General features: G+C 37.9%; 1 protein-coding gene across 4 annotated transcripts in view; it reads right to left on the bottom strand.

The window, feature by feature from the left end:
- The window catches only part of CDK14 (cyclin dependent kinase 14), a 550,404-nt gene that overhangs the window by 316,374 nt on the left and 208,224 nt on the right, over positions 1–25,806 (bottom strand). For all 4 annotated transcript variants that reach the window (XM_087417863.1, XM_014788156.2, XM_087417812.1 and 1 more), the window contains one exon: positions 644–738. In XM_087417863.1, the coding sequence (XP_087273989.1) occupies positions 644–738 (95 nt within the window). The remainder of the gene's footprint in view (positions 1–643; positions 739–25,806) is intronic.

The raw sequence follows: 25,806 nt of genomic DNA, 5'->3' as shown, positions 1-25,806 counted from the left end.
GTGAAAATTGGGATGTTAATTATCATAGTTACATTTCATGATTCCACAGTTAAATGCTGAAGTGGTGCTACACAAATACCATATGTTTTTCTAAGAGAAATGGAGAAAGATTAATTATGAGTTCAAGTCCAAGTCTTGTAGCAATAATACTCTCAACACAATAAGATCACTTTATTGTGTGCTATGCAAATTGGAAGTTTTAATTAATAGCTGAAACATCAACCAAGGGGAAAAACTCTGAAGTCTAAATTGTAAGTATCAGGCTTTCTTCCACAAAAAATAGCCTAAAATAAGGATGCTTTTGAGAAACCAAGTTACAAGTCCAAAGAAAAAAACATTTTTTATTGTCTGTGAACTTCCTTTGATGGAGTAATCACCATCATGCTATTTAATCCTACTTGATAAACCTAAAAATTACAGTGTACCCTAGTAACAAATAGGTTATAAATAGATAATATATCTGATGAATATTCAACTTAACATTTTTCTAGATTTTTCTTTAAGATAGATATCATACAAAATTATAAGTCCATGTTCTCACACAAAATACTCACTTCAGTATAACAACCTAAAAATGAAACGCTATGATAATACTATAAGAATTTATTCATATTTATAAAATCTGAATTCTTATTTTACTCACCACATATTCAAAGACAAGTGTCAGGGTCTCCTTGGTGTGGATGATGTCATGAAGCAGCACTATGTTAGCATGTTTTAGTCCTTTTAACAGAGAAGCTGTATAATAAAGTGGACAAAGAGACAATTTATCATGAGTAACAACCAACTGATATGTTTCATTATCATTTTTTGACACATTGTCTGATGAAATATATCTATTTTCCAAGCCAATAATAATTCAGCATCAAGGGCAGAGGAGCAAAGTTTTCATTTAGATTACGCTATCCCCAATTATTTCACCTGTTAATTGTTATTAATCTCTACTTATTATGGTCAGAGAACATACTCATATGATTTCAATTCTTTTACATTTGTTAAGGTTTGTTTTATTACCTAGGATATGGTTTATCTTGGTAGATGTGCCATATGTATGTAATATATATTCTGCTGATGTTGAATGAAGAGTTCTATAAATGTTAATTAGATCTTGTTGGTTGATGGTGTCCTTGAGTTCTTCTACACACTTGCTGATTTTCGGAATAATGGTTTTATCAACGACTAAAAGAGAGGTGTTGACATCCCCAGCTGTAATTGGGAATTTGTCAATTTCTCATTTGAATTCTGTCAGTTTTTGCTTTGTGTATTTTGAAGCCCTGTTGTTTACTGTACAGTTACGAGTTGCTTAACGACTGGGATACATTCTGAGAAATGCGTCATTAGGCGATTTTGTCATTGTGCAAACATCATAGAGTGTACCTATACAAACCTACATGGCATAGCCTACTACACACGTAGGTTATATGGTGTGTAGTATGGGACCACCGTTGTTGACCAAAACATCATAATACAGTGCACGACTGTATATACACTTACGGATTGCTATGTTGTCTTTGTGAGCTGGCCCCTTTTATCAATATATAATGTCTCCCTTTGTCCCTGGTAATTTTCTTTGATCTACAGTTTGTTTTGTCTGATATTAATATAGCCACTCCAGCCTGCTTTTGATTAGTATTTACATGGTGTATCTTTTTACCTCTTTTTTCTTTTAGCCTACCAATATCATTACATTTGAAGTGAGCTTCTTATAGACAGCATATCAATGGGTCATATGTTTCTTTAATCCATTCTCCCAATCTCTCACTTTTAACTGATATTTAGACCATTTACATTTAATGTAAATATTAATATATTGGGTCATCTGTCATTTGAATCTATTTTCCCTTGGGCACCTTGTAATTTAGTCATTTCTGATTTGATTTTATCTTTTCTTCTATATTTCTCAGGAGTTCAATTAACTCTCATTTCATTTCATTTTGGTTTTTGTCCATTTCTCTTCTTAGCTTTTTGTATTTCCACTCAAGGTGGTTGTTTTTGTTTCATATACTCAAGAGTCTGAATGAGAAAATTAAATTTAGATTATAGTGTTGTGTACAGTTTTCTTTAATTTTATGGTTGATTTTTTTGAAAAGCGTTTTTATCAGCTGAAATGCATTGATTCATATTTTCTGATTTTTTACAGCAGTTTTGTATAGATGTGGGCTACTTTATTCTATTCCTATTCATTCAATAAACTGGGTTCTTATTTTGAGAGTCCTCTCTTCTATCAGTTCTTCCCTTTTCTGTACAGTTTTTATGGATAGTGCTGTTATGAAAAAGGGAGAGGGATTGGGGTGTCTTGTTTCTTTTTCACTTCTATAGGATCCTTAATTTCTCCCTTTTCTTGACTTCTTTACTTTCATTGTCACGTCTTCAAGGGGTACCATCCTTTCCCTAGATATCTGAATCTCTCCCAGAAGCAATGCTTTCCAACAGCTGCCAGTTCCAGCCCCACTCACTTCTCATCTCCTTTCCTGCAGTCAGTGCTGTGAACTACATGGCGTCCCAGCTTTCTCCTTCTGGAGTGATTTTGTCTGTGCTTTGTCTAAGTCCTCCATGCCCCTCTACTCTCTTTCATAGCCTCTTAAACCTCTCTTAAGCTTCCCCTGTGCCACTCTCTGTAACCACAGGCTTGTTGCTGTCTCCTAATGCTCTCAAAGATATGGGTCACGTGTGTTTTATTTGCTCTCTCTGCTGGATTTATGACTTTTGGAGGAGTGTGAGTGGGAAGATTCAAGATCAGGCAGCCACCATTCATTATCCTTCAAACCTCTTGTCCTATATCAAGGCCTGATACACAGTAGCAACTCAATAAATTTATTGAACGGCATTCATTGAGTTTCCTCAACTCCTCAGAGGGGAGTTTCCTCCCTCTTCAGCAGGGGGAAATATGTATACATATACTGATTTCCTGCTCAGAAAAGGGCCTGCTGTCACCTGGCACTCTTCTTAAGTTTGATCTATCTTCCTTTTATTATGAGACCAGCACTAGCCCCAGATCTCAGTCTGGTGACAGATGACACTCATTTTCAACACAGGGCCCCTTGATATCTACCCCTCCAAAAACCCAGAGAAGACCAGCTAACAATGTTGGCAATTTCAAGATCTGGGCGAGGAACAGCTGGTTCTACCTCTTAAATTCCATTTCCTACCCATACAAGGCTTCTGTCCTTCAGTTAAAAAAAGAATGAGACAACCCCACCCACCATAATCAGACTCATTGTGACACTGCTCATCTCAAAAAAAAAAAAAAATGAGATTGTTTAAGATTTCACTTTTTATAAATAATATCATAAAGGACATAACTGGGCTTTTTAAAAAATATTTCTTCAGGATTATCTCCCTATAATAAATTGTGAAAAATGGAATCGCAGGGTAAAAAGACATGAACATATTTACAAGATATTACTTATTAATTAAATAATAAGTAGATTTAATCTTACATCTTTCTAACTTTGTGTAAGAATAAAAGAACCATGAAAAATGGAAAAAATATGTAAGAAATAATGTACCATACAATTAACCCATTTTATCAAATAATCAAAATAAACACATGAGCATTTTATATACTATAAGCACAAGCATTAATTTAAGGATAAACTCTTCTTCCTCTGTCAGTGAGACCAGAAATAAATAGAATTATTTCCCCCTACATCAATCACTATTCAGATAGAATACTTAAAGAACAGAATCTTCTACTGTCATTATTATTTATTTTAGTAACACTGTGTTTTCAATTTTGGTTTTGGTATACAAGCTAAAGAGAAAAAAGAAAAATGTTTTGCATGAGTTCTGTTAAGAACTTGTAACCATTCATTTATTCATCAAGTATTTATTCAGAACCTAGTTACTGGCACGAGTGGCCCTGGACAAACCCTGAAGCCTTGATAATTATACTGCAAGACCACATCTTTAAAAAGAGATTTTACAACACCAAGTGTAAACCCTAAGTAAACTATGGAATTTGGGTGATAATGATGTGTCAGTGTAGGTTCATCAGCTGTAACAAATGTGCCACTCTGGTGAGAGATGTTGATAGTGGGAGAGGCTTGGGGAGTAGAGGGCAGGGAGTATACGAGAACTCTGTACTTGCCACTCCATTTTCCGGTGAACCTAAAACTGCTTTAAAAAATAGTCTATTTAAAAAAAATTAAAATTAAGAGATACAACCATGTTTTAGCACACTAAAAGAAAAAGCAAATCTAGATTATTTAATATTTCACTCAAAACGGTATTTTAGATACACAATCACCATGCAAAAGAGGCTGTACTGGCCAGTTCCCAGAGAAGGCAGAGATAAAGCATGTAGACTGTTAAGTTCTGGTATGACCTCAGTGAATATGAGCTCCTGTTATTAGAGTTATTTTTATTGCTATGAATCTCCATTGTCTTTCCCAGGCAAATCTGTTTCAGGACAATATACTAAATCCTTAATCCCAAGATAAACTTTAATAAACACATAATTGGTCTAAATAAGGCCATTCAGACTGAAGATTACTTGGTGTGGTTGGTTCCAACACCAGAAGACAACAAGAAGTGTGTTCCCTCTAAACTGAATCAGCAAGGCCAGAGAAGACTAAGCTAACTACTGTGGGGAGGCCTTCTCTTTCGCCTCACAATGTGTCTGCCATGGGCAAGTTAGTTTTATACGCTAAGAACCTTAGAGCAATAATATCTGCAGATTTATTTTGCCTGAGCTTTGTAAATTAGCACACATGAGAAAATAATGACAAGAATTACAACAAAATCACAGCACATGAACTTTGAAGAAACAACCACTACATAGACTTATGGTAGAGATTAGTATTGTTAATTCCAATAATTTACAATCTTCCTTATTTTAATTATTCAACTAGCCCAGCAGCCTTAAACAATTAAAGCTTTATTAAATAGCTAGCTCTCAGATATTAATCTGAAGACCGACTTCACATTTGCTCATTTTAAAAAGGACACAGAGATCAGTATTTCAAACCACGACAGGGTGTTTGAAAATGGTGGCAGGTATGGTACTTCACACCTAGCCCATGCACGAACGTGTGTAGGTGAATGAAGTAAGGACCTAATGAATATCATGTTGTATGATAGGAGCCTGGCTTCGTGAGGCAAGCTTTGGAAATACATTACATAATATCATTTGTAATTTTGTCCAATTTCATTTTTCAAGTTATCCCCTCAGTTTGTCAATTCAGTGATGATCCATCCTTATCAGTAACAACTCCAAAAAGGTACCAAAGTTTACACTTCACAGAGAATCTCCTTCCCTGAGGATCCTTTGCCTTGGAATTTTTTTTTTTTTTCACTTTTTCCCATTGCCGTCTTTCTTCTCTCACCACCTACACCTAAATTGTTTCTCATTTCTCAAAGTAATCTCTTCACACCCATCATTTCCCCTTGCATTTTCCCTACAATTTCAGTAAAATCAAATCTCTGCCATCATTCATCTTGGGAAAAAATATTTTTTGTTGATGGTGACTAATATTATAGAAAAAACCACGTCATTTTTTATATATTTTGACCATTTCTACATGAAGACTCAAAGCCTCCACATTTCATTCTAATATGTCTCAATTATTACAGATTTTAGATTTCTAAATACATTTATACACACTTTAAAAACACACTACCAGTTAAATAAGTACCAATAACTGTATCTGAATGCAAGCCCTCTTTCTTTTGAGATTAACATAATGAATTCGTATTTGGAAAAAGATAGAGCCACTAATTTCAAAGCTGATAACAGAAAAATGGCACTGAAGAGCAAAAAACCATCTATGATATCTACCAACAACAGGGTAGGTGACAGACCTGACTATCTCGGAGGCTGCCAACGCAGCAGCCACTGCTCCCAGCAAGGTGCCAGATACTGTAATTCCTGCCGTTATCAAGGCAAGCGAGGCTCCTGGGCTGCCAAGTCAGTCCAGTGATTAACACCTACAGGTTCTAGAGCCAGTATGTCTCGCTTTTCAAGACAAACACTGTCAAAATAATACTCCATGTAATCCTAATAACATCACAAATATACCATGTTATTTTCTCAGCGTTTACACACTAAACAAATCCTGTAACACTAGCATTAGTAATTCCAGCACGCTTGGTTTCCCCACAAATTTTAAGTAAACATATGGCAACATTTTAAATTTATTTCACCAGTGAGATTTGAAAAGGTACAATTGTACATGATGTAAATTACCCTTGTAATTAGGGTTGAGGGTGAAAATTCTAATAGTTTTGGGGCTATGATGCGGAAACAATACAAAAACAGGAAAACATTGTTGTTTATAAAGACAACTGTGCCTCTGACAAAGTCCTAGTAGGACAGAAGGACACAGAGAGTTGCCCCTTAGTTTGGTAGCAGGATTCAGATATCCACTCATTGGCCATATTGAAACCTTGACCTCCCATTTTAAGAGTAAACATCTTAAGTTTCCACTCTGACTTGGAAGAGATAAATTTCACCTACACTCCAATCTCATCATGATTAAAATAAATTTTGAGTTAACAGAAAAATTCAAAGTATGTTCATTTTATCAGATTCCAACTGTAGTGGTTATTTTAAAAAGCAATGTTAAAAAAGAAAGACAAAAAAAATCCTTCTTTAATATTTGAGATAGTTTTCTAGGTCATTATTTGACATCCTACCAGGAAAGGAGAGATCACAAAAAAACACAACCCATCCTTGCTCACTCCCCCTTTAGCCTCTGGAAAGAAACAGTGCATTCACATTTTCCTCTCATCTTTTTATGCGTTCTTTTTCAGTGGGGTGGACTGGCGGGGGCTGCTATCTGACTTTTCTAAATGACAAAAATTACTACCCATTAAACTCAAGGAGCCAACCATATCTCAAGCTACAACCACAACCGACAAGAACTTTTTCCTCCAGTCCACAGCTAGACAGCTCTAAGGCTGCTGAAATTCACTTTATACTGGAAATGGTAAAATGACTTACTTTCAATGAGAGGTTCTATCTCGTTTACTTGCCAGTGGGTTCTGAATATTTTCATAGCTAAAATATTCTGAATTGGAAAATCTTGAGGGGGAACAACAAAAAAAAATACATGTAGAGAAAAGACAAGATTGCTTGTTTAACTGTGTCTGTGATGAGTAGATGGTCTAGACAGAGAAAAGAACATGCGTGTACCCTGAGACCTGGCAGACAACTCCGGGTTAACCTGTGCACCGTTCTGTAAGGCGTGTCACCTACTTCAGCTACATACTAGGAGAAATGCTGCGGTTCTGCTTAGTTCTGGACCTTCCCCTTAATGACATCTAATATGATACACACACACACACACACAATCATAAACTAATAAATGAAAAAGTGAAAGAATGTGGTTAAAAAATGAAATTGCATCTCTGACTCTACTTTTGCTTTTTATGTTTTATATACACATACATACAAAGAGTGAACTCTATGTTATTGTAAAAGAGGTCATAGTTAACTGAAAACACAAGGTTAAAACAAACGTGATGTCATGTAAATTTAATTTAGCTAAAATCACATTCAGGATTTAGAAATGTGTGATGTTTGTTGCTCACCAGATGTTGTCCAAATGTGGAAAGATAATACAACAGGGTAGAAATTATAAATATGATATAAATGGTTTTCTACCCATCAAAAAGTCAAAAAATTCAGTCCCATTGGATATTCCTCCTGCTCTGCTCCTCTCCTTTTTTTTTCCCCCAATGTCACAGACTGTAAATGTGTTATTGGAAATTACAGCCTCAACCACTGTCCCTTGCCATCAATACCTGTTTATTCACCACTTGACCACTGGCAAAGAGCAGTCAGCTGGGAGCTATTTCCACAGTGGAGTCTCACATGACCACATCGACTGTGTATTAAATCACTTCAAAGAACAAATTCCTCTAAGAGTGTAGCTTAACCACATGAAACTGCCAATATTTGACATTTTTGACCTACTAACACAGTAACTTCCCATGGTTCAACCTAATAGAGTTTACCTGGTTCAAAGCAGTTTTAACTTTTTCACAAATGCATTGTTACTCCTACCACTGTTAATATTCAAACCAGTTAATCTGCTGCCAAATATCCAAGAACTGGCTCTGCATAGAAAAAAAAAGTTAGGAAGAATCTATTCATCAAACTATGGTTATGGCTGAGGAGAGGAATAGAGAAACAATTTAATTTTCTACATATACCTTCCTATATCATTTGAATTGTTTATGATAAAGATATATTACTTTTATAATAAAAAAGAGATATCTGGAGAAGTTCTTTATTACAAACGGATTGGCTAAAGAGAACTGAAATACCACTACAAAATAAAAGGCATACAGTTATTTAACTACACAATTAATATAGAACTACAGTACAACTAACAATAATGAATCATTATAACTGCACTGTGTTCTTCACGCTAATCCTTCCTTGCTAGGGTATTGGGGCAAATCCTTGCATTATAAGGGTCTCTTTTCCTATCCTGGAACACTGCAGGCCCTGTATCAGCCTCTAATTTGCTCTCATATCACATGTTAATACAAAATGTTGAAACTGTTTCTTGTTTAAATAAGAAATCTACTACTTCCTAAATCTACTACTTCCCTGTAGTAAGATTAATTTACTCACTATGAAAGATTCCTAGCTTTATTGTCTCTGATATACTCCCGATTGAACCTGTAAATGACCCACCAGCTGCCTTTCCATGCTCTAGCTAATCTTGTTATTTGTCCCTGGAAAGAGCCATGCATATGCAGGTAGTACCTGAATGTTAGACACGTGGTTCTTCTCAAATATAAATATCTTGCTAGTAACTTCTGCAGAAATAAATCTTGCTAAGCAACAGGGGTGGGATAGTGGTAGTTATGCTCCATGTACTGTCTTGAGGCAGAAAAGAGACAACTTAGCGGCTGAGGATCATTGAAAGATTTGATAACAAATCTTGTTTTTTGTCTTGCTATAAAAACTAGGTTTAAAAGCTGTTAGGCAGTGTGCTTCGTTTGAACTATTCTGCACCTTATTACATGTGGGTTATATGTCCAGTCAGTAAGAATACTCCAAAGTATGCAATAAAAAAAAGATGTGGTTTGGCACCAAGCCCTTTATGTCTTCTGGTTAAGAAGAATAAACACGTATACCATAATAGCTATCGCTGTTTGACTACACTTAAATCAATCTCTCCTTACATGAAAGTATATGAATAACTACAATTGTATTTTTTTACAAAAATAAAGATAAATCTAAAGCCAGAAAATATTTTTTTTGCCATGGCTACAAGTCTCAGCGCCTAGGGGCCTGCATATAGGACATACAACTTGGCAAAAAGCCAGTCAAGTGGTGGAGTACTGTCAAATTCCTCCACAAGGCAAGGTAATTTTGCAGCGTATTTCCAGACACAGGAGACTCCACTCCCCATTGTCAGGAAGTAGGCTCTTCACGTCATCACAGCCACAGCCCACCATGAGGTGCTTCTCAGAGTGCGATCCTTCAGCCACTGACATCTAGGGCAACTGGTGTGCCTGAAATCAATGCAAATTCATTAGGTCCTATCCCAAACCTACCAAATCCAAATCAATGGGGATGAGACCCAAGAATCAGCCAACAAATATTTATTTAACGTCTATTATATGCCAATCACTAGGAGTAGGGGAAACGCAGACAAAACTCTTGTCCCCTTGAAGCTTATATTCTACATTTCGACTTAGCTTTCTATTCAACACGTATGCATCCTAAAGTTTGAAAATCACTTTTATGGTTTTGATATGGAGGAATGGGTATTATGTTAAGTCTGTGTGTGTGTGTTTATGAACTTACATTTCTACTTACTGCTTCACAAGCAAATCAATAGAAACAGCAAGTCAATCACTTAGTTCATCTATCTCAAGTATCTGTCTCTCTCTCTCATACACCCACACACAGACACACACACAGCCATTGAGACAGATTCCACTGAAAGATGTAAAGTCTTAGGCTAGAAGGCAGAGAGAATTCTTTACTCTGAAAATCTGATGGTATTTTGATGTGTGTGGTTTTTTTCTGTTCAGTTCAAAAACCCAAAAAATGTCAGCTCAAAAAGTTTTTCAATATGAATAAAATGTTGATAAGATCATGATTACATGGCCTTTTCAACCTCATAACAATTTCTAAAATCTGTGAAAGAGTAAGGTTTTATGTAAAACATTTGCAATAAGCACCGTATCAGAACCAGTGCTTTGGTAAACAGATATAAGCAGTAGGTCTGGAGATACTGTAGTCAGATTAGGAGCACAGAAGGAAGAGAAGTGAATGACTATGAAAAACGAATACAAATTTTGGTCAGGGTTAATTCTCACCCTTGAAAATCCCCTGAATTAAAGTTTCTAACATACCACTACTTCATTTAACTGAATAACAAAATCAAAGCTATAAAAATGACAAAGTACAGCATAGTTCAGTGGAAAGTGCACAGTCCCGGAGCCCTGTGTTTCTCACAGCACCAGCCACCCTTCAGGCAGTCAATCACCTTGAGTCCTATCTCCCCATGACAAAACTCAATAAACTGTCCAGAAGCCTGGACAAGGCCTTGAGATCCTTCATGCTGTCTCTAATCAGTGAGGGCCCTGGTAGGAACTCAAGTTAATCCCAGCCCTGAGTGAGCTCTGTCACTTCTGGGAAGGTCACTAATATACTGCGTCCCAATTTGCTCCTCTCCCACCAGTGTTCTTTCTTCCTCTCAGTGTCCGGTGATGCTCAATTGCTAATGACACAATCATTGGCCCACTCTAGCACCACTCAAATGTTCAGGAGTTTTATAAGATATTTAATCTAAGAAAAGCAATTAAGGATTCAGTCAGAGATTGCCTTCCAACCGTGCGGTGGCAGGACTGGCAAGCCCCAGTCTCCAAGTGCTCTCATTTCTGTTCTGCTTCACATTCTTCCAGCTACTGCATTTGAAGGAGACCATTCTATTCTTGGAAATACACAAAAGCAAGGTAGGAAAACAAATATACCTATAAAGGGCAGAGTGACTTATCTCCGCTTTTCAGTGTTCAGAAGTCTATGAGGATAAAAAGTAAACTTGTTCATGTAAGGTTACATGGGCAAAATGTTATTTAATGAGTTTGGGGAGAGGCTCCTCCCAACCTTTTCTGAAAATAAGGACTTCGTAAATCTCCTCGACACTAGAGAAGCCACTTCAATACAAATATAGTAACAATAACTTTTACAATTTTTATTAGAGTCTCTTATTATCTTTTTTAAAGTCATCGTCTACTTGTCAGAAACTGGTAACACCTTAGAAGTGCTAGATTTCATGCATGTTATACAATTGCTTCAGACAAAATATTTATCTACTATGATAACTCTATGAGTAAAGTAAAAAACAAGCTGTATATTATATATTTTATGTTTCTAAATCAGAAAAGCACCTTCAGATTGTTATGGTAGTTTAAAAAACAAACAACGACAAAAAATAGCCATTCAAGAAAATGACAATAGGGGAAAAAATAAGTTTCTCTACTATGGTCTCAAATTTTCCAGAAATTTTGCACCTCTATGTCCACTACTGCCAACCAGGGAAATTGGGGGAAGGTTAATTTGATCACATTCATCTAGGTAGGAAACTGTTTGACTCCTAACACTTTGAGCCTCAAACATTGTGACCGTGGAGGGGCTTTTCTTAGTGTCTCTGCAAGGTACACTTGTGACTGGTACTGACAACAGCTCCTGCTCATACAACCTGCCTTTCCACGTAAGAAGGCAGCTCATGAGAACTACGGCAAACATCCACCTGTTATGAGCATTACCACCATTTTCTCAAATGTATTCTACCTCCCACTGACCCACATTTCCTTTCCTAATAAAATTTCATCTTGTTTTATATACATTATACACACACACACATACATATATATATAAAATCTTAGTGCATTAAATGCATCTATGATTTGACTTATACAAAGGGTGATTGACTCATCATGCACAGCTGAAACAGTCCTCATAGAACTGTAAAGCTGAGAGTCACCTCCAAGAACATCTCATCCAACCCTTCATTTGACAATTGAGGAAACGAAAATATACAGAAGTTTGGCCATAGGTCTCAAACCCTGGCCTCCTGACTCCTGATACAGTACAATTCTGTTTCTGTCATCAAAATAAGCATTGTGTGCTTCTCTCTTTGTCTTGGTTTTCTTGTCTTCATTCCTAGTGTTTTGCTGTGATCATGCTTTCCCTTTATCTTCCTATCTTTCCAGGTGTTGAGGGCAGAAAAACCTGAAGCTAAGAAGACTAGAAGGACATCAGATATATCAGATATATCTGTGCAACTGTTCACTTGCAGCATCACCATCTGGACTAAAGAGGTTTAAAAAATAATAATGAGTAAAGAAGAGAGCTAAAGGCGAAACTGCTGTTCAAATCGGCTTTTTAAAATTGCCTTTATCTGATCAAGTCACTTCTCTTCTTAAAATCTTTCAACAGCTGCTTAACAGGACTTACAAGGATCTGCACATAGCGCTTTTGATGGAGCTATTCCCTCAGCTCCCACACTCTGATCTTCAGCCATAGGGAGCTTCTTACAGATCTCCAACTCACCATGTCCTCTCAGACCTCTGGGATGGTGTCCCTTCTGTTCCTTCTCCCCTAGCCTCTGAGCCCCACCAATTCCTACCATCTCTTCAGATCTTAATGTAGATATCATTTTCTTTGGAAGTCTCTGCTGGCCCCCAAGGCTCAAGTTAGGAGCATTTTCTATCAGTCCCTCAAGCACTTTGAGTTGTCCTGTTCTGGTGTTATAATGACCTGATGACCTATCCCCACCTGTCTATATCCCCCACTTACTCATTATTTGCTCTTACCCCTGCTATGCTCATAGCACTCAATTCAGTGCTAAGCTTATAGAAGATGCCTATTAAGTACTGGTTGAATAATGCACGCATGAATAGGAAAAATAAAATCCTTAAATGATCTTCTGTCAATCACCACAAGCAGCACAGTCCCTAGTATTACATTCTGCTATAGATTAGCTATCTTATTACAATGTGTTTTGTTCAGCTTGGATATGTTGATCAAAATAAGTCCATTCTCATTTTTGTAATAACTGACACATTGAAGCCATATATCTCACTAAATTTTAAAAAGAAGCAAAGAAACATCCTATAGGATGTCATTAGGAGTTTTCCTATCATAGGCAAGTGAAATGCTATATACTAACATAATAACTAAAAAGGCATTATTTTATTTCCATTCATATTTCAGATTATGGAAAGATGGGAAAAGATTTGTCTGAAACTATAATTTATTTCTAAAAGCTCATGTTAGAAATGAAAATTACATCCTAACGTTTTACCCAGGATGAGACAAGCTCATAAACAATAATGCAGTATCAATGAGAAAAGCAAGAAGATGTTCTAACTCATACATGGGTTTACAGCAGAGTCAAATCCAACCCACAGACTTGGTTTGTTTGGTCTGTGCAATGTTTCAGAAATTTTATTACGTATTTAAAAATCATAGGATTTCACATAAGATACACAACTTTGGCTTTTCTAGAAAAACCAGATGTGGGTAAAAGTTGTGTGGGTGGAGCTACACAACCGGCCCCTTTTACAAGACATCACTGCTACGGTTCCTCACCCTCCTCATCTCCCAGAGTGGCAGAGGCTAGTAGAGCCTGTTATTGGATGGACCTCTAAGTTTGTGATCTCTGAATTAATACTTCAGTGTCATGTTTCAAGTCCAACATCACTTTGATTGTATAAGCTAAAGTAACAATTATGGGGAAACTGGAAGTAGCCAAGGGTTCTGAGCCCCACAAACCGACAAACAAGAGTAGGAAAGGGGACTAGAAGAAGAACAGGGAAGATCACAATTCCTACCAAAGAAAAATAAAGAGAAATTAAATTACAACCATTTCAAATTGTTTATCTCAAAGCCCCAGTGAGACACACTAGGTAAAACAGGAACCCCTTAGGGTAACTAGCACAGGAGTTTTTTTCCCATGTCACTCTGAATATAGATTCATTGACTGACAGATCTAAACAGACCTTGGAGAGCATTTAGTCCAACTGATGCACTTTTTCAGATAAGAATACGTGGCCCAGAGAGATTGTCAAAAGTCATACAATTTGATACGTCGCTTTCTCTCTCTAGCCCTGTTTCTCCAATTCATTCTCAGAGACTTAGAAAAAATGTCAGGCAGACATTAAATGTCTGATATTTACACCCTAGGGAAATGAGAAATAAAGGAACAAAATTAACTTATTCAAGGTAGCAACAGAGAGCCAATGGCCAAGCTGGGCCAAGAGCCAGGACTCTGATTCCCAAACCGTTACGCCATCCTTCTACTGTAACTGCAGAGTTTTAAGTCAGAAAACTATAGGCAATGCTTATGATGGCCTGACAGATCCTACCCCACAACACACAACAGAAGAACTGAATGGGGAGGACAATCATCTGAGAGAAAACCTAAAGCATGAAACTCAGAGCAAATTAATCCAAATAATATATAATATTGACAAGGACGTAAAGAAATAAATACACTCACACACTGTTTGATGCCAGATGTTATTGACATGGGAGGGGAGATTGGTTAACATCTATCAAAAATTAAAATGTTTGTCATAGCCCTTGAACCAACATGTCTCCTGGGAGTTTATAGGCATAGAAATAAGCAAAGACACATTAATAAGAATATTCTCTTCAACGTTCTTTATAAATAGTGAAAAATTTGAAATAATCTAAACTGCCCATTCACTGTGTTCTGGTTAAATAAAACATGGCACATTCATATAACAAAAAAATTATGTAGCCATTAAGAAGAATGCAGTAGTTCTACTACATGTACTAATACCAAAACATGTCTAAGATATATTTAGTGGGAAAAAAACATCGAGTTGAAAGCAGTATGTATTTAAAAGGGAAGTGGGAGGGGGTGGACATACTCCAGAAGCTATGAACAGTGGTAACCTGTGAGGAATGACACTGGGCTCAGGGGATGAAGTGTGGGTGGAGTGGTAGTTTACTTCTTATCTTATACTCATTATTTAGTTTAATGTTTTTTACCTAGATCATCTATTATTTTGTATCATAAATGTACCTAAAAAACTATAATGAAAAAATATTTTCAAAATCCCTTTGAACTCTACTCTCTTCTTAGGCAGGTATCTGTTTAACGAACATTCACCTAACATTTATTGAATACCTGCGATCTGTTTGTGATTAGTTAACCTAGGAAGATGTGGAAAGGCACAGCAAGTGCTGCAAGACTTTTAAGATTCTACTCCTCTAGCAGTACAAGCAAAAATCACACTATGTGTAGGCTAGCTATGGAGTAGATAAGCATCCAAGAATAGCTCCATATTGCTTGGTATGACTCCCTGCCTAGAGAAATGTTTTGATAAGTACAATTACCAGCCCTTCTTCCCTAAGTAGGATAAAGCAGTTGAACCAAAAATAAACAAGTATCCTTGCTACCTTCTCCCTGACCCCCACAAAAAATCTTCTAATAGAGTCTTGGAGGGAAAGAAGGTAATGAGAAATCAGGTTCTGCTTGCCCCTCCTCCATTCGTATATAACAGCCTTGGGAAAATGGACCAGCCAGAAAGCGAACTGCTCCTGAAAAGGGTAAGGAGAGGGAAGAGGGGCAAATGGCAGGGCAGGAGTCTACAGAGAGGCTGAGCCCCAACGTGAGACTGCCAGGTGCCATTTTGGTTTTTCAGGTGATGCTTATTTCTTTCCCAACGAATCACCTAGGCAAGTGATTCTTATTTCTTTCCCAGTGAAGAAGCAAGGCAAGCGATGGGCCCACAACCAGGTGCTGATTGATCACACCCACAGCTGGCCACACCTATTCTTTGCCCAGATCACCATCCTAACCTACCCCAGCGTGGGGGCCTGGACGACTGATGTGTTTGTATCTTTTTCCTCTTCTCCTGCTACTTTGATAAATAAAAAGATTTCTTTGCCCTCTTTTAGCACCTCAGGTACTGCTCAGTTTGAAGGAAACGTGCAGGTGAGCTACCTTTGGCAAACTGAGACGGCCGCCTGCAGACATTCCTGGAACTAGTCTAGAGGATGATCAGCAACAACACCGACTGCGGTACCTCAAACAAGAAGCTTACCTGGATCCTTACTTTAAGCAAAACTTCCACACTCAAGTGGATGAGAAGAGACACACAAATAACTTTACTACCACAGATTGATACAAGTGCCATGAGAGAGCAACAACTGGACAACTGAAATAGTAAGAGAATGAAGAGGGAGGAGAGAGAACTCCCGACTGGAGCAAAGTACGGAATCTTACAACACGGGTGTCAGACAAGTTACTCCAGAAGAAGCTCTGGATGTGCTGTAATGAGATGGAACATTCTAAGCTCAAGGAACTTGAGTGGAGGGAAGAACAAGAGTCAGAAATGAGGAAATATTATGTAGTTTATTTTGGATAAAAAGCAAAATGTCTGAAGGGAAGTAATGGGGACAAAGTTAGAGACAAAAGTTTGGGTCCCCATTGCTCAGGTTCTTATGGAGTTTAATTATTATTATATACAAAAAAGAGGGGAAGATTAAACAGGACCTGCCCTTCTAGAAGATTCACCCAGCACTAACAGATAGAATGGACTGCTGTCCGAAAAGAAGGAGTCCCTTCACATAAAACTACCTACCTGAATGTATTAGTCTAGTGACAACTTGACAGAATAGCTATTAACGGATAGAAACCAGATTACTAACTGCCATCCTTGCTCAGTGACATAATAGTGTCACCAAGGGGGAAAAAACATTTCTCAATTTGCTTTTTAAGAAAAATTCATATTGGTATTATATTAACTGAAATGAAAACGTACATGTCTAATAAAAGGTTAGCGTTGAGTGGTGCCTGTTACTTGTCATATAAATAATATAATTTACTACAACGAGTCTTATGAGAAGGTTTGTTGGGAATGTATTCACATGAATGGCACCAGAAAAGAGAGCCAGCAAAATAATCTCTGCTTGTCTACACATTGGACATTTGAAATTGGACATTTTATTTTCTGCTAGTTTTAAATTACCACTTCATCTTGAAGAAAAATGGATTACAAAAGGGATTCAAATAAGTAGCTTACTGAATTTTCTGATGGAAATTTCCCCTAGAAAATAATGTTTCCATTTAGTGATTTTAAAAGATGAAGAGTAAAATGAAAATTTAAAACAAGCGGGATAAAAACACTGATGTTCAAAAATGTTTAACTAGATTTACAAAATGTGATTTCTATCATTTAAATATCTTCAAAAATATAGATGTATTTTGGGGGTTATTTTTGTTTTGTTGCTGAGGAAGATTCACCCTGAGCTAACATCTGTTGCCAATCTTCCTCTTTTTGCTTGAGGAAGATTCATCCTGAGCTAACATCTGTGCCAATTTTCCTCTATTTTTTGTATGTGGGTCACCACCACAGCATGGCCACCAACAAGTGGTGCAGGTCTGTGCCCAGGAACTGAACCCGGGCCACTGAAACAGAGTGCACCAAACTTAACCACTAGGCCATGGAGCTGGCCCTAGATGTGGCTTTAAAGCTCAGATATATGCAGTGCAATACTTGCTTATAAAATGTTAAGAGAACACATTCATTCATTCAATAAATGTTTAGTGAGTGACTACTATGTGAGAGGCACTGTGCTAGGTGCTGGAGACACAGCAGAAAACAAAAGACAAAAAGAAGCAAAAATCCTACCCTCATGATACTTATATTCTGGTGGGGAGAGATAATCAAAAAAAGAAAAGAAAAGAAAAAAAGGGAAGGTGTACAATACGTAGTTTGTTGGAGTGTTATAAGCACTAAGGAGAAAAATAAAGGAGTCCCATGCTTGAGGTTTCTCTGTCTTGCCTGTTGGACACGAACATGGGAGCATTTAGCCATAGGCTGCCATCTGTGACTGACCTAAGACTTGCCATTTTGGAATGAAGCCAACACTAACGAGAGAGCTGCACAGAGATGGCAGAGGGGGAGATGGTTATCACACAGCATGTGGAGCCCCACCTTTCCTCTGGACTTCTCATTTGTGAGATAATACGTTTCCTTTTCATTTAAACCATTTGAGTGAAGGTCGTCTGTGACCTGCAGCTGATAACATCCTGGCACCTAAATGGCACTGAGACTTTCTTATCCGTCATTTGTTGACTTCAGAGAGGGTTAAGACCACGTGAACCAAAGATCTGGAGCTTAGAAATGAAATCTGATCATCATTCCTACCATCTCTTTGAAAATTTGTGCAGATGGAATATGAACATAAGCCAGAAAATAGAAAATTTTCTATCTAGAAGTTCTGAGAAGGTAATTTAGCTTCATCTTTCATTTTAGAGGAGACCAAAACCCAGCACAGGAATTTAGAATCATCGCCTCCTAACTCTAGGACCAGTGCTCTTCTCACCATCTGTTCTAGATGAACACAATGTTAGCTGAAAAGAAGCTTCCCAATCATTTAGACCAAACCCCTCATTTTGTAGATCATAACTTGAGATCCTAGGAAGTTAAATCCCTTGGCCAAGGTCAGGGTTTATCAAAAGCAGATTTGAAACTCACCTCTCCTAATACCCAATCCTAACTACACTTCCTCAGGCCAACTCACTCCAGGCCCCAGGATTAATTGCTTATGCAATTAGCAATTAAAGTGCTTTTCTAATTTTTCAAAATCTTTCTGGCTCACCTTGCAGAGTCTGTTATTGGTCTGTTGCTCTATGACTGTTGCTAAGGGCACTCCAAGGCGCAAGGGGAATTTTTTTTGAAAAATCCATTACATTTTAAACTACAAAACAAAAATCATAATTTGGTAGCTCTGTGAAAACAGGATGGAAACTCCTACCTTTTCCTTAGTAAAAGTTTTCAAGATGCCATATCAATAGAAGATTGGCGATGGGATATAGTTCAGTAAAAATTACACTATCCTATATACGCCATAGTCAAAAACTTCATTACTTGAGGCAGAAATTACACAGGAGCCATCCAGATCCATTCCAGGCTACTGGATCCCCCTATACCATGCCTTTACAACGATTTTCTTCCCTCTATTCAGGAAGTGGGCTTTGAATTCCAGAGTGGAAAGTTCCCGAGAGGCTGCTCCTGGCTCTCTCATGCACAGGGGAACTCTCCTCACTTCCAGGGAACTGGGCCTCTGCTTCAGGCAGCCCCGCCACACAGCTAAGTCCAAAAGGGTCCCCTGCCACCATCCTAGCACTAAGGAGGCCAGAGCTTCAGGCACTTTCATATCCAGGATGATTTTCAGTCAAGAATATGATTAGATATGTTGTGTCCTAACAAACATTATGCTTAAAATTCAGAGCTGTACAAATCTCTCTCATATATACAAGTTCAACCTACCGAGCTGGAGATAGTTAACGCCCAGGGGCTTCAGGATACTGTATCACCTTCGATTAACTTTAATGAATTAAATAATCAAGTCATTAATCAGTTTTCTGATAAAGCTACAAAATTAATCTAAAAATATCGAGATAAATCACTACTTTTAAAATTGAAATTTGCATCTCTCTGTGTTTGACAAGTATATATGACTTACATTAAACTACAAGTATGTACTTTTTGAAGGGAAAAAGTACTGAGACCAACGATTAGTGAGCTGAAATATTAGGGCTGAAAGAGAAATAGCACCATTTGGTGCCGATTTTTGGTTTATATCAAATTCATATGACCTCTAACCAAACATAGTAGCTCCCATTCTTAGTGAAGATGTGAATTTAAGGAGCTACTACAATTTCTCTGGTCTACTTAAAACAAGCAAACTAAATAATTAACAACAGAACACTCCCTACAGTACAATAATAATGCCCTGGTCCCAATAAAACCAAGTGGGAAAATTACCATTGCTGTGCAAATCTCTCCAATAAAAGCAACATTAGCAGTAAGGCTGTTTGGTATTCCCAGGAAAGATCTCCATTGCAACTCAGCAAATGCCATGACACTTCTCTCAGACACTCATCCAACTCAGACACTAACAGGGATTAATGAGCTTTACAAAGTAGGATTCCAGGTTGTAACCATTATCTTGTGGTTAGAAGAGTGCTCAGTACTAGCCACTCGTTAACTGTGATACCAACTTGTGCAACAAAGAGTGCCAATTGTGTGTATAAGTGTATGTGTGTGCATGAACAGACACACATAGATGTGTGTGCTTTAACTGCCAGGTTGTGCCTAACACACTCTGGTCCTTGTGAAAAAAAGATGTATTTTTGTTTCAGAAGTCTTTTCTAGCAGCTACTGCTTTCTCCAACCTGTGCCACTTGTTTCTAACGCCCTTCATTTCTGCCTTCATTTTCCTAAGTTGTATCACCAAATTATTTTCTGGCGCACACTCTCACTGCCTTCTTTCACACAGGCCACTATTAAGTGAACATTTCCTGCCTTAAGCTGGCTTCTTTCAAATCCTTCACAAAGCCTTCCCACGAGTCACACATAGCCCTAAATACTTGTGGGGATGGTTAGACAAGAACAAAGAAAATGAGGTCAGATGCCTAACATTCTTGCCAAAATGTTAAATGATAGTTTCATTGGATCAAAATGGCATCTTGTGGGAAAACACATAAAATAAGGTGCTACATTTGGCTATTACATAACATAATAAGAATGATTACTATAACACGTCAAAAGAACATCGAGTCGGGTAGATCTGAATTTTAGGCCCTGGTCTCTGCTGGCTCGCTCAGGTTCTTCCTCATCCATAACATGAGGATAATAATATCTACCTCACGAGGACACTACAAAGGCGCCTGAGGACATGTGAACATCTGGGATAGTGCCCAGCACAAAGTGGGCACTCCATAAAATTAGTTTCCTCCTTTCCGTGAGCAGTTGTCTGTAACTACCAGGATATAAGAAGTACCCTCTATTAACCACAATCCTTCTAGTAATCCTCCCAGCTCCCTTTGTTCCACTGGGAAAGCCGATAGCTGAGTGTGTACAATGAAAACGCAATTACTCCACCAGAAACCTCACACGTAAGTGCTACTGGAGGTAAATTTCCATAACAGAGGCAACTAAGCAACACATTCAGTTACCACCAAAAATTTAACAATACTCTATATTACTTTTATTTTTAAATAATAGACTTTATTTTTTAGAGCAGTTTTAGGTTTACAGAAAAATTGAGCAGAAAATTCAGAGGGTTCCCATATAACCTTTCTTCTCCTCCCCCCACAGTTTCTATTATTAATGTCTTGCACTAGTGTGCTACATTTGTAACACAACTGATGAACTACTACTGATCATTATTATTAATTAAAGTCCATAGATCATGTTCACTTTTTGTGTTGTACATTCTTTGGGTATCGACAAATGCATCCAGCATTACAGTATCACATAGAATAGTTTCACTACCCTAAAAATCCCCTGTGACTTTTGTTTCTAAATAGGAATGTGTTTTACTCCGATCATGAAAGTAAAATATAGTTGCTGCAAAAAAAATTTTTAACAATTTTGAATGGTAAAAAGTAAAAAGATCCGTTTTAATCCCAACTGGTAGATAACCACAATTTGGTGCATTTCCTCCTTTTTTTTCTATATGTTTGCTACCATATATGTGCGTAGTTACGTGTGTGTGTGTGTTCTCTTGTATCTTTTCTTTATTCATTTGCATTTTAATTTAAATACATATAGTGTCAATGAAAAGGTAAAGAAAAATCCCTCAGAATTTCTACAAATGTAGTATTAGTTAAACTTCTTGATGGAGACCAGTTGTAGCTCTTCAGTACATGAGAATCCATCTGTAAAGTGGTCTGACAGTTTGAATTCATACAACTCTTCAGAGCTTCTGCATTGTTCTAACGTGAACTCAGGCCACAAGTTTCCCTTTTGTTTCCAATTCCCCATCCAGCAGCCCTACCCCAGCAAAGCAAGGAATTATTTTAATTCCTGTTCTCCCTGCCTACCTAAGTCTTAATATATCAAAAGGGGATTTATAATTAATTTTAGGAGAATGCCCTCTTCTGGTTGTTCTGTTGGATACTTCTGGCAAATCACAAGGCTTTAAAGAAAACCAAAAGCCTTCCTATATTTTTATTTTTAAGGATCATGAACTTTCCCAACTTTATAGTTCAGACGACAAGTAACACTTGAGCTCCGGTCATCCCCTGGTTCTTGAAAATCCCTCTGCCTAACTCCCCAATGGGGATAACTACACCACTATCTTTTTCACTCACTTAAAATAAAATGGAGTTTTGAAAGGAAGATAGGGAGTTGCTAGACTAGAGAAGATAGGAGAAAAGAACATCTTGGATTGAAAGGCTGACAGCTTCCAGCAACAGCGACAAGGTAACAAGACAGCCAGTCTTTCTTAGAAACAAAATAGATGTAGTCTGTCCTCTGAAGCAAGTTACTTCCAGCCTCTCATCCATCTATCCCAAAGTTTGAACGACAGTCAGCTTGACTCTCACCCTTCATTCTTTTTATATCTTTCCAGATGTCTACACAGGAGGCATACAATAAAGGTAGGCTGCGTTGAACTGAATGTCCCAGCAAGCAAACCTGTGTGTCAGTACAGAAGTGAGAAATGAAGAATCACCCTAATGCTAAGAAACAATTTCAAAAAGGGAAAAAAATCACTATTTACAAGCATTGGATAACACATTCCCCTTTGATTCTGAATGAAAACCATGCATAAAACTCTATTGTCTATAATAAATTACATTTCAGTAAAACCAACGGCTTATACTAGATAAGTGAAAGTAAACACAGCATTCAGTGATGCTATTTGGAAGAAGTCTGAAAGATCACCAGAAAATACAACTATTTGTTTTTCACATGTAATATGTGGTTTCTACAAGACCTTTGTGACTCCTGAGGCACAAATTTGCCATTCATTTCTAAATCCTGAGAAACACATCACAGCAAGCAGAGATCATTAAAGTACTGTATTCTAGGGAAAAGAACAGATGGGGTGGGAGGAAATAAGCAAATCAGCTTCCCTGCTTACAACCTTTGTCACTAGAAAGCTATCTTGCTGTGGATTCCACCACACTGGAACAGCACGACTATTCATGTGGCTAATGAACTTCTTTGTAGGGAGGCAAGGGGCATAAGCATAGTGGGGAAAAGCACAGGGTTAGAACTCTGGAGACCAAGTTATAGTCTCCATTCTACACTATTAGCTATGCAACCTTGGGTAAGTCAATTAACCTCCGGGACTTGATTTATTTCCTTACTTCCTAAATGAATCAGTAGGATGAGATCTCAAGATTTTTTCACCCAAACTTTCTACAAAACTTTCTACTTGACCACCAGCATATCTACCACAGCCAAGGGAATTTTGATCAGTGTATGCTCGGTAATTTGTGTTATGTAAACAACAGACATACTATACTTGTTTTTTCAAACACATGCTTTCCCCTCCCTACCACTTTCTGATATGCGACTCACTCCATACTTGAAAATCACTCCACTAAAAGATGTCAGTGTAAAAGATGTTCAATATGCTTCCTGACACTAATGTTTTGAGAATCTGTAAATCTAAGGCTCATCCTACAAAACCCAGCCACACATTCACACCAGGTGGTGTCCACACATCCCTCCGAATCTGTCTGCCCAACTACCCTGACCTGGACAAGCGAGAACCAAAAAGGCAGAATCCAGTAGCAAAAGTCAAAGAAGGACAGTATCTTTGGGCTTCTAAATCCATTTCTGATACTCTGGTCATGCTCCTCTGGGCCCAACATGACTCTCTCCCCTACAGAGATGACACATCCAACTCTGACTATAAAATCAGAGGGCAACAAAGAGACAGGGGCCTTTATGGGAGAGTGGCAGCTGGCTCACCTCTAACTCCCTCTGTGTCATCTGTAATGACTCTGAGATCATATTCTAACATACGAAGCTTATCATTCTGCAGTCTAGAATTTTATTTCATTTGTAAATATTACTAAAAAAATATTTTTGCAGAAGTGTAGCATATCTAAAAACAAATTATTCACGGCATGGAGACTTTCTCTCACATAAACCTTGTCATCGATCACAGAGTCCAGGAATAATCATTGCTTTATAGTCCGTAGGACTGAGGAAAAATGGCTTCAGTTATTTCATTAAATTCAAGAAGTGAGTCTTAATCTGGGGACCATGGGACTGCACCAGGTGTCCAAATAGCCTCTGAAATGTGTGCTAATTTTTATGATTTTGTATTTTCCTGATAGGGGAGGGTTGATTGCTTACATCAGATTTCAAGAGTATGTAATCCAAAAGAGATGAACATTCTACTTGCTGCTCATGGTTGGAGAAACACTACACACACACACACACACACACACACACACAGTGTACTAGTACTATATTACTGTACATGACTCGGTAGGAGGTGAGGAAGAGGGAGGAGGAGGAGATAACAAAAGCAAGCAGTAATAGTGCAATTGCTTATAGAATGATAGGATCATCTCATATTTATACAGCACTCTAGTGTTAACAAAAAACTTTGACTTTCATTATCCTTGTCTTGTACAGAGTCTTGTGTATAGATTCTCTGCCATCCACTGCTCCTGTTGAGGGCAAGCTCAATCACCTCTCCTTCAACTTCCTTCCAGTAATTACCTGTTCTCTCTTACAACTACAATCCCTCTCTTTCTACTAGATCATTCCCATCAAACATACCCTAGCGTCATCTTAAAAAGTTCTTCCTTGACTTCAAGTTCTCCATCCCCCACCTGCCACTCTTAACAACCTTAACAATCATTTCTTCGTACTCTTCAAAGAGATGCCAATCCTTGCTGATCATCTCCTACTTGGTCCACAACCTACTCTAAATGGCATCCATCTCTTTCATTATTTCTAGTTAATTTTGTCTCTTAAAAAAACAACTGACAAATTTGACTACAGTCATGCACTTCATAATGATGTTTCAGTCAAGGACAGACCGCATACGTGATGCTGGTCCCATAAGAATAGCACCACATAGCCTAGATGTGTAGTGGGCTATACCATCTAGGTTTGTGTAAGTGCACTCCATGATGTTCGCATGACGATGAAATTGTCTAATGACACATTTCTCAGAATGTATCCCCATTGTGAAGAGACACATGACTGTACTCTCTCCTTCAATGTGTTTATTCTCTTGTTTATATTGTCCCCTAACTCTCTTCCGTCACCCTGCTTCTTCCTTCTCCACCTCCTCTTCCTCATCTGACTGATGTCTAAACATTGGACTCTGTCCTTCTCTGTTTAAATTCATTCCATAGATGATCTCATCTATTTCTGTGGCTTTAGAGATCATCTATGAACTGATAAATCTCCAGTTTTTCTCTCTAATCTGGCCGTCTTCTTCAGCACCAGCCTTATACATTGGGCTGCCAACTAAACACCTTGAATTGAACGACTGATGAATCCTTTATTTCCCCCAGATCTGCTCCCAAACCCACTATTCCTACAATGTACCACACTTCAGTAAATGCTAGAAAATAAAAACCTAGGAGATGGCCTTGATTCCTACTTTTCTCTTACCCCTTGGATCAATCCAGCAGTAAGTTCCATTAGTGATACCACCAAAAATATATCCAGACTCCACTCACTTTTCCCCGTCTCCATACTATAACCCTAGTTAACTACCAACATCTTTCTTCTTGGTCTACTAAAATCGAAATGCAAAGAAGTCTTCTAAAGGGCCGGCCCTGTGGCTTGGTGGTTAAGTGCGCGCGCTGCAATGCTGGTGGCCCGGGTTCGGATTCCGGGTGCGCATCGAGGCACCACTTCTCCGTCCATCCTGAGGCCGAGTCCCACATACAGCAACTAGAAGGATGTGCAGCTATGACACACAACTATCTACTAGGGCTTTGGGGGGAAAAAATAAAAAAATAAATAAAATCTTTAAAAAAAAAAAAAAAAAAAAAAGAAGTCTTCTAAAACTTAAAT

The sequence above is a fragment of the Ceratotherium simum genome, chromosome 1 (genome assembly GCF_057802395.1).
Source record: "Ceratotherium simum simum isolate JZ-2026a chromosome 1, ASM5780239v1, whole genome shotgun sequence".
Lineage (NCBI taxonomy): Eukaryota > Metazoa > Chordata > Mammalia > Perissodactyla > Rhinocerotidae > Ceratotherium > Ceratotherium simum.
This window is presented reverse-complemented; position numbering and strand designations above follow the sequence as displayed.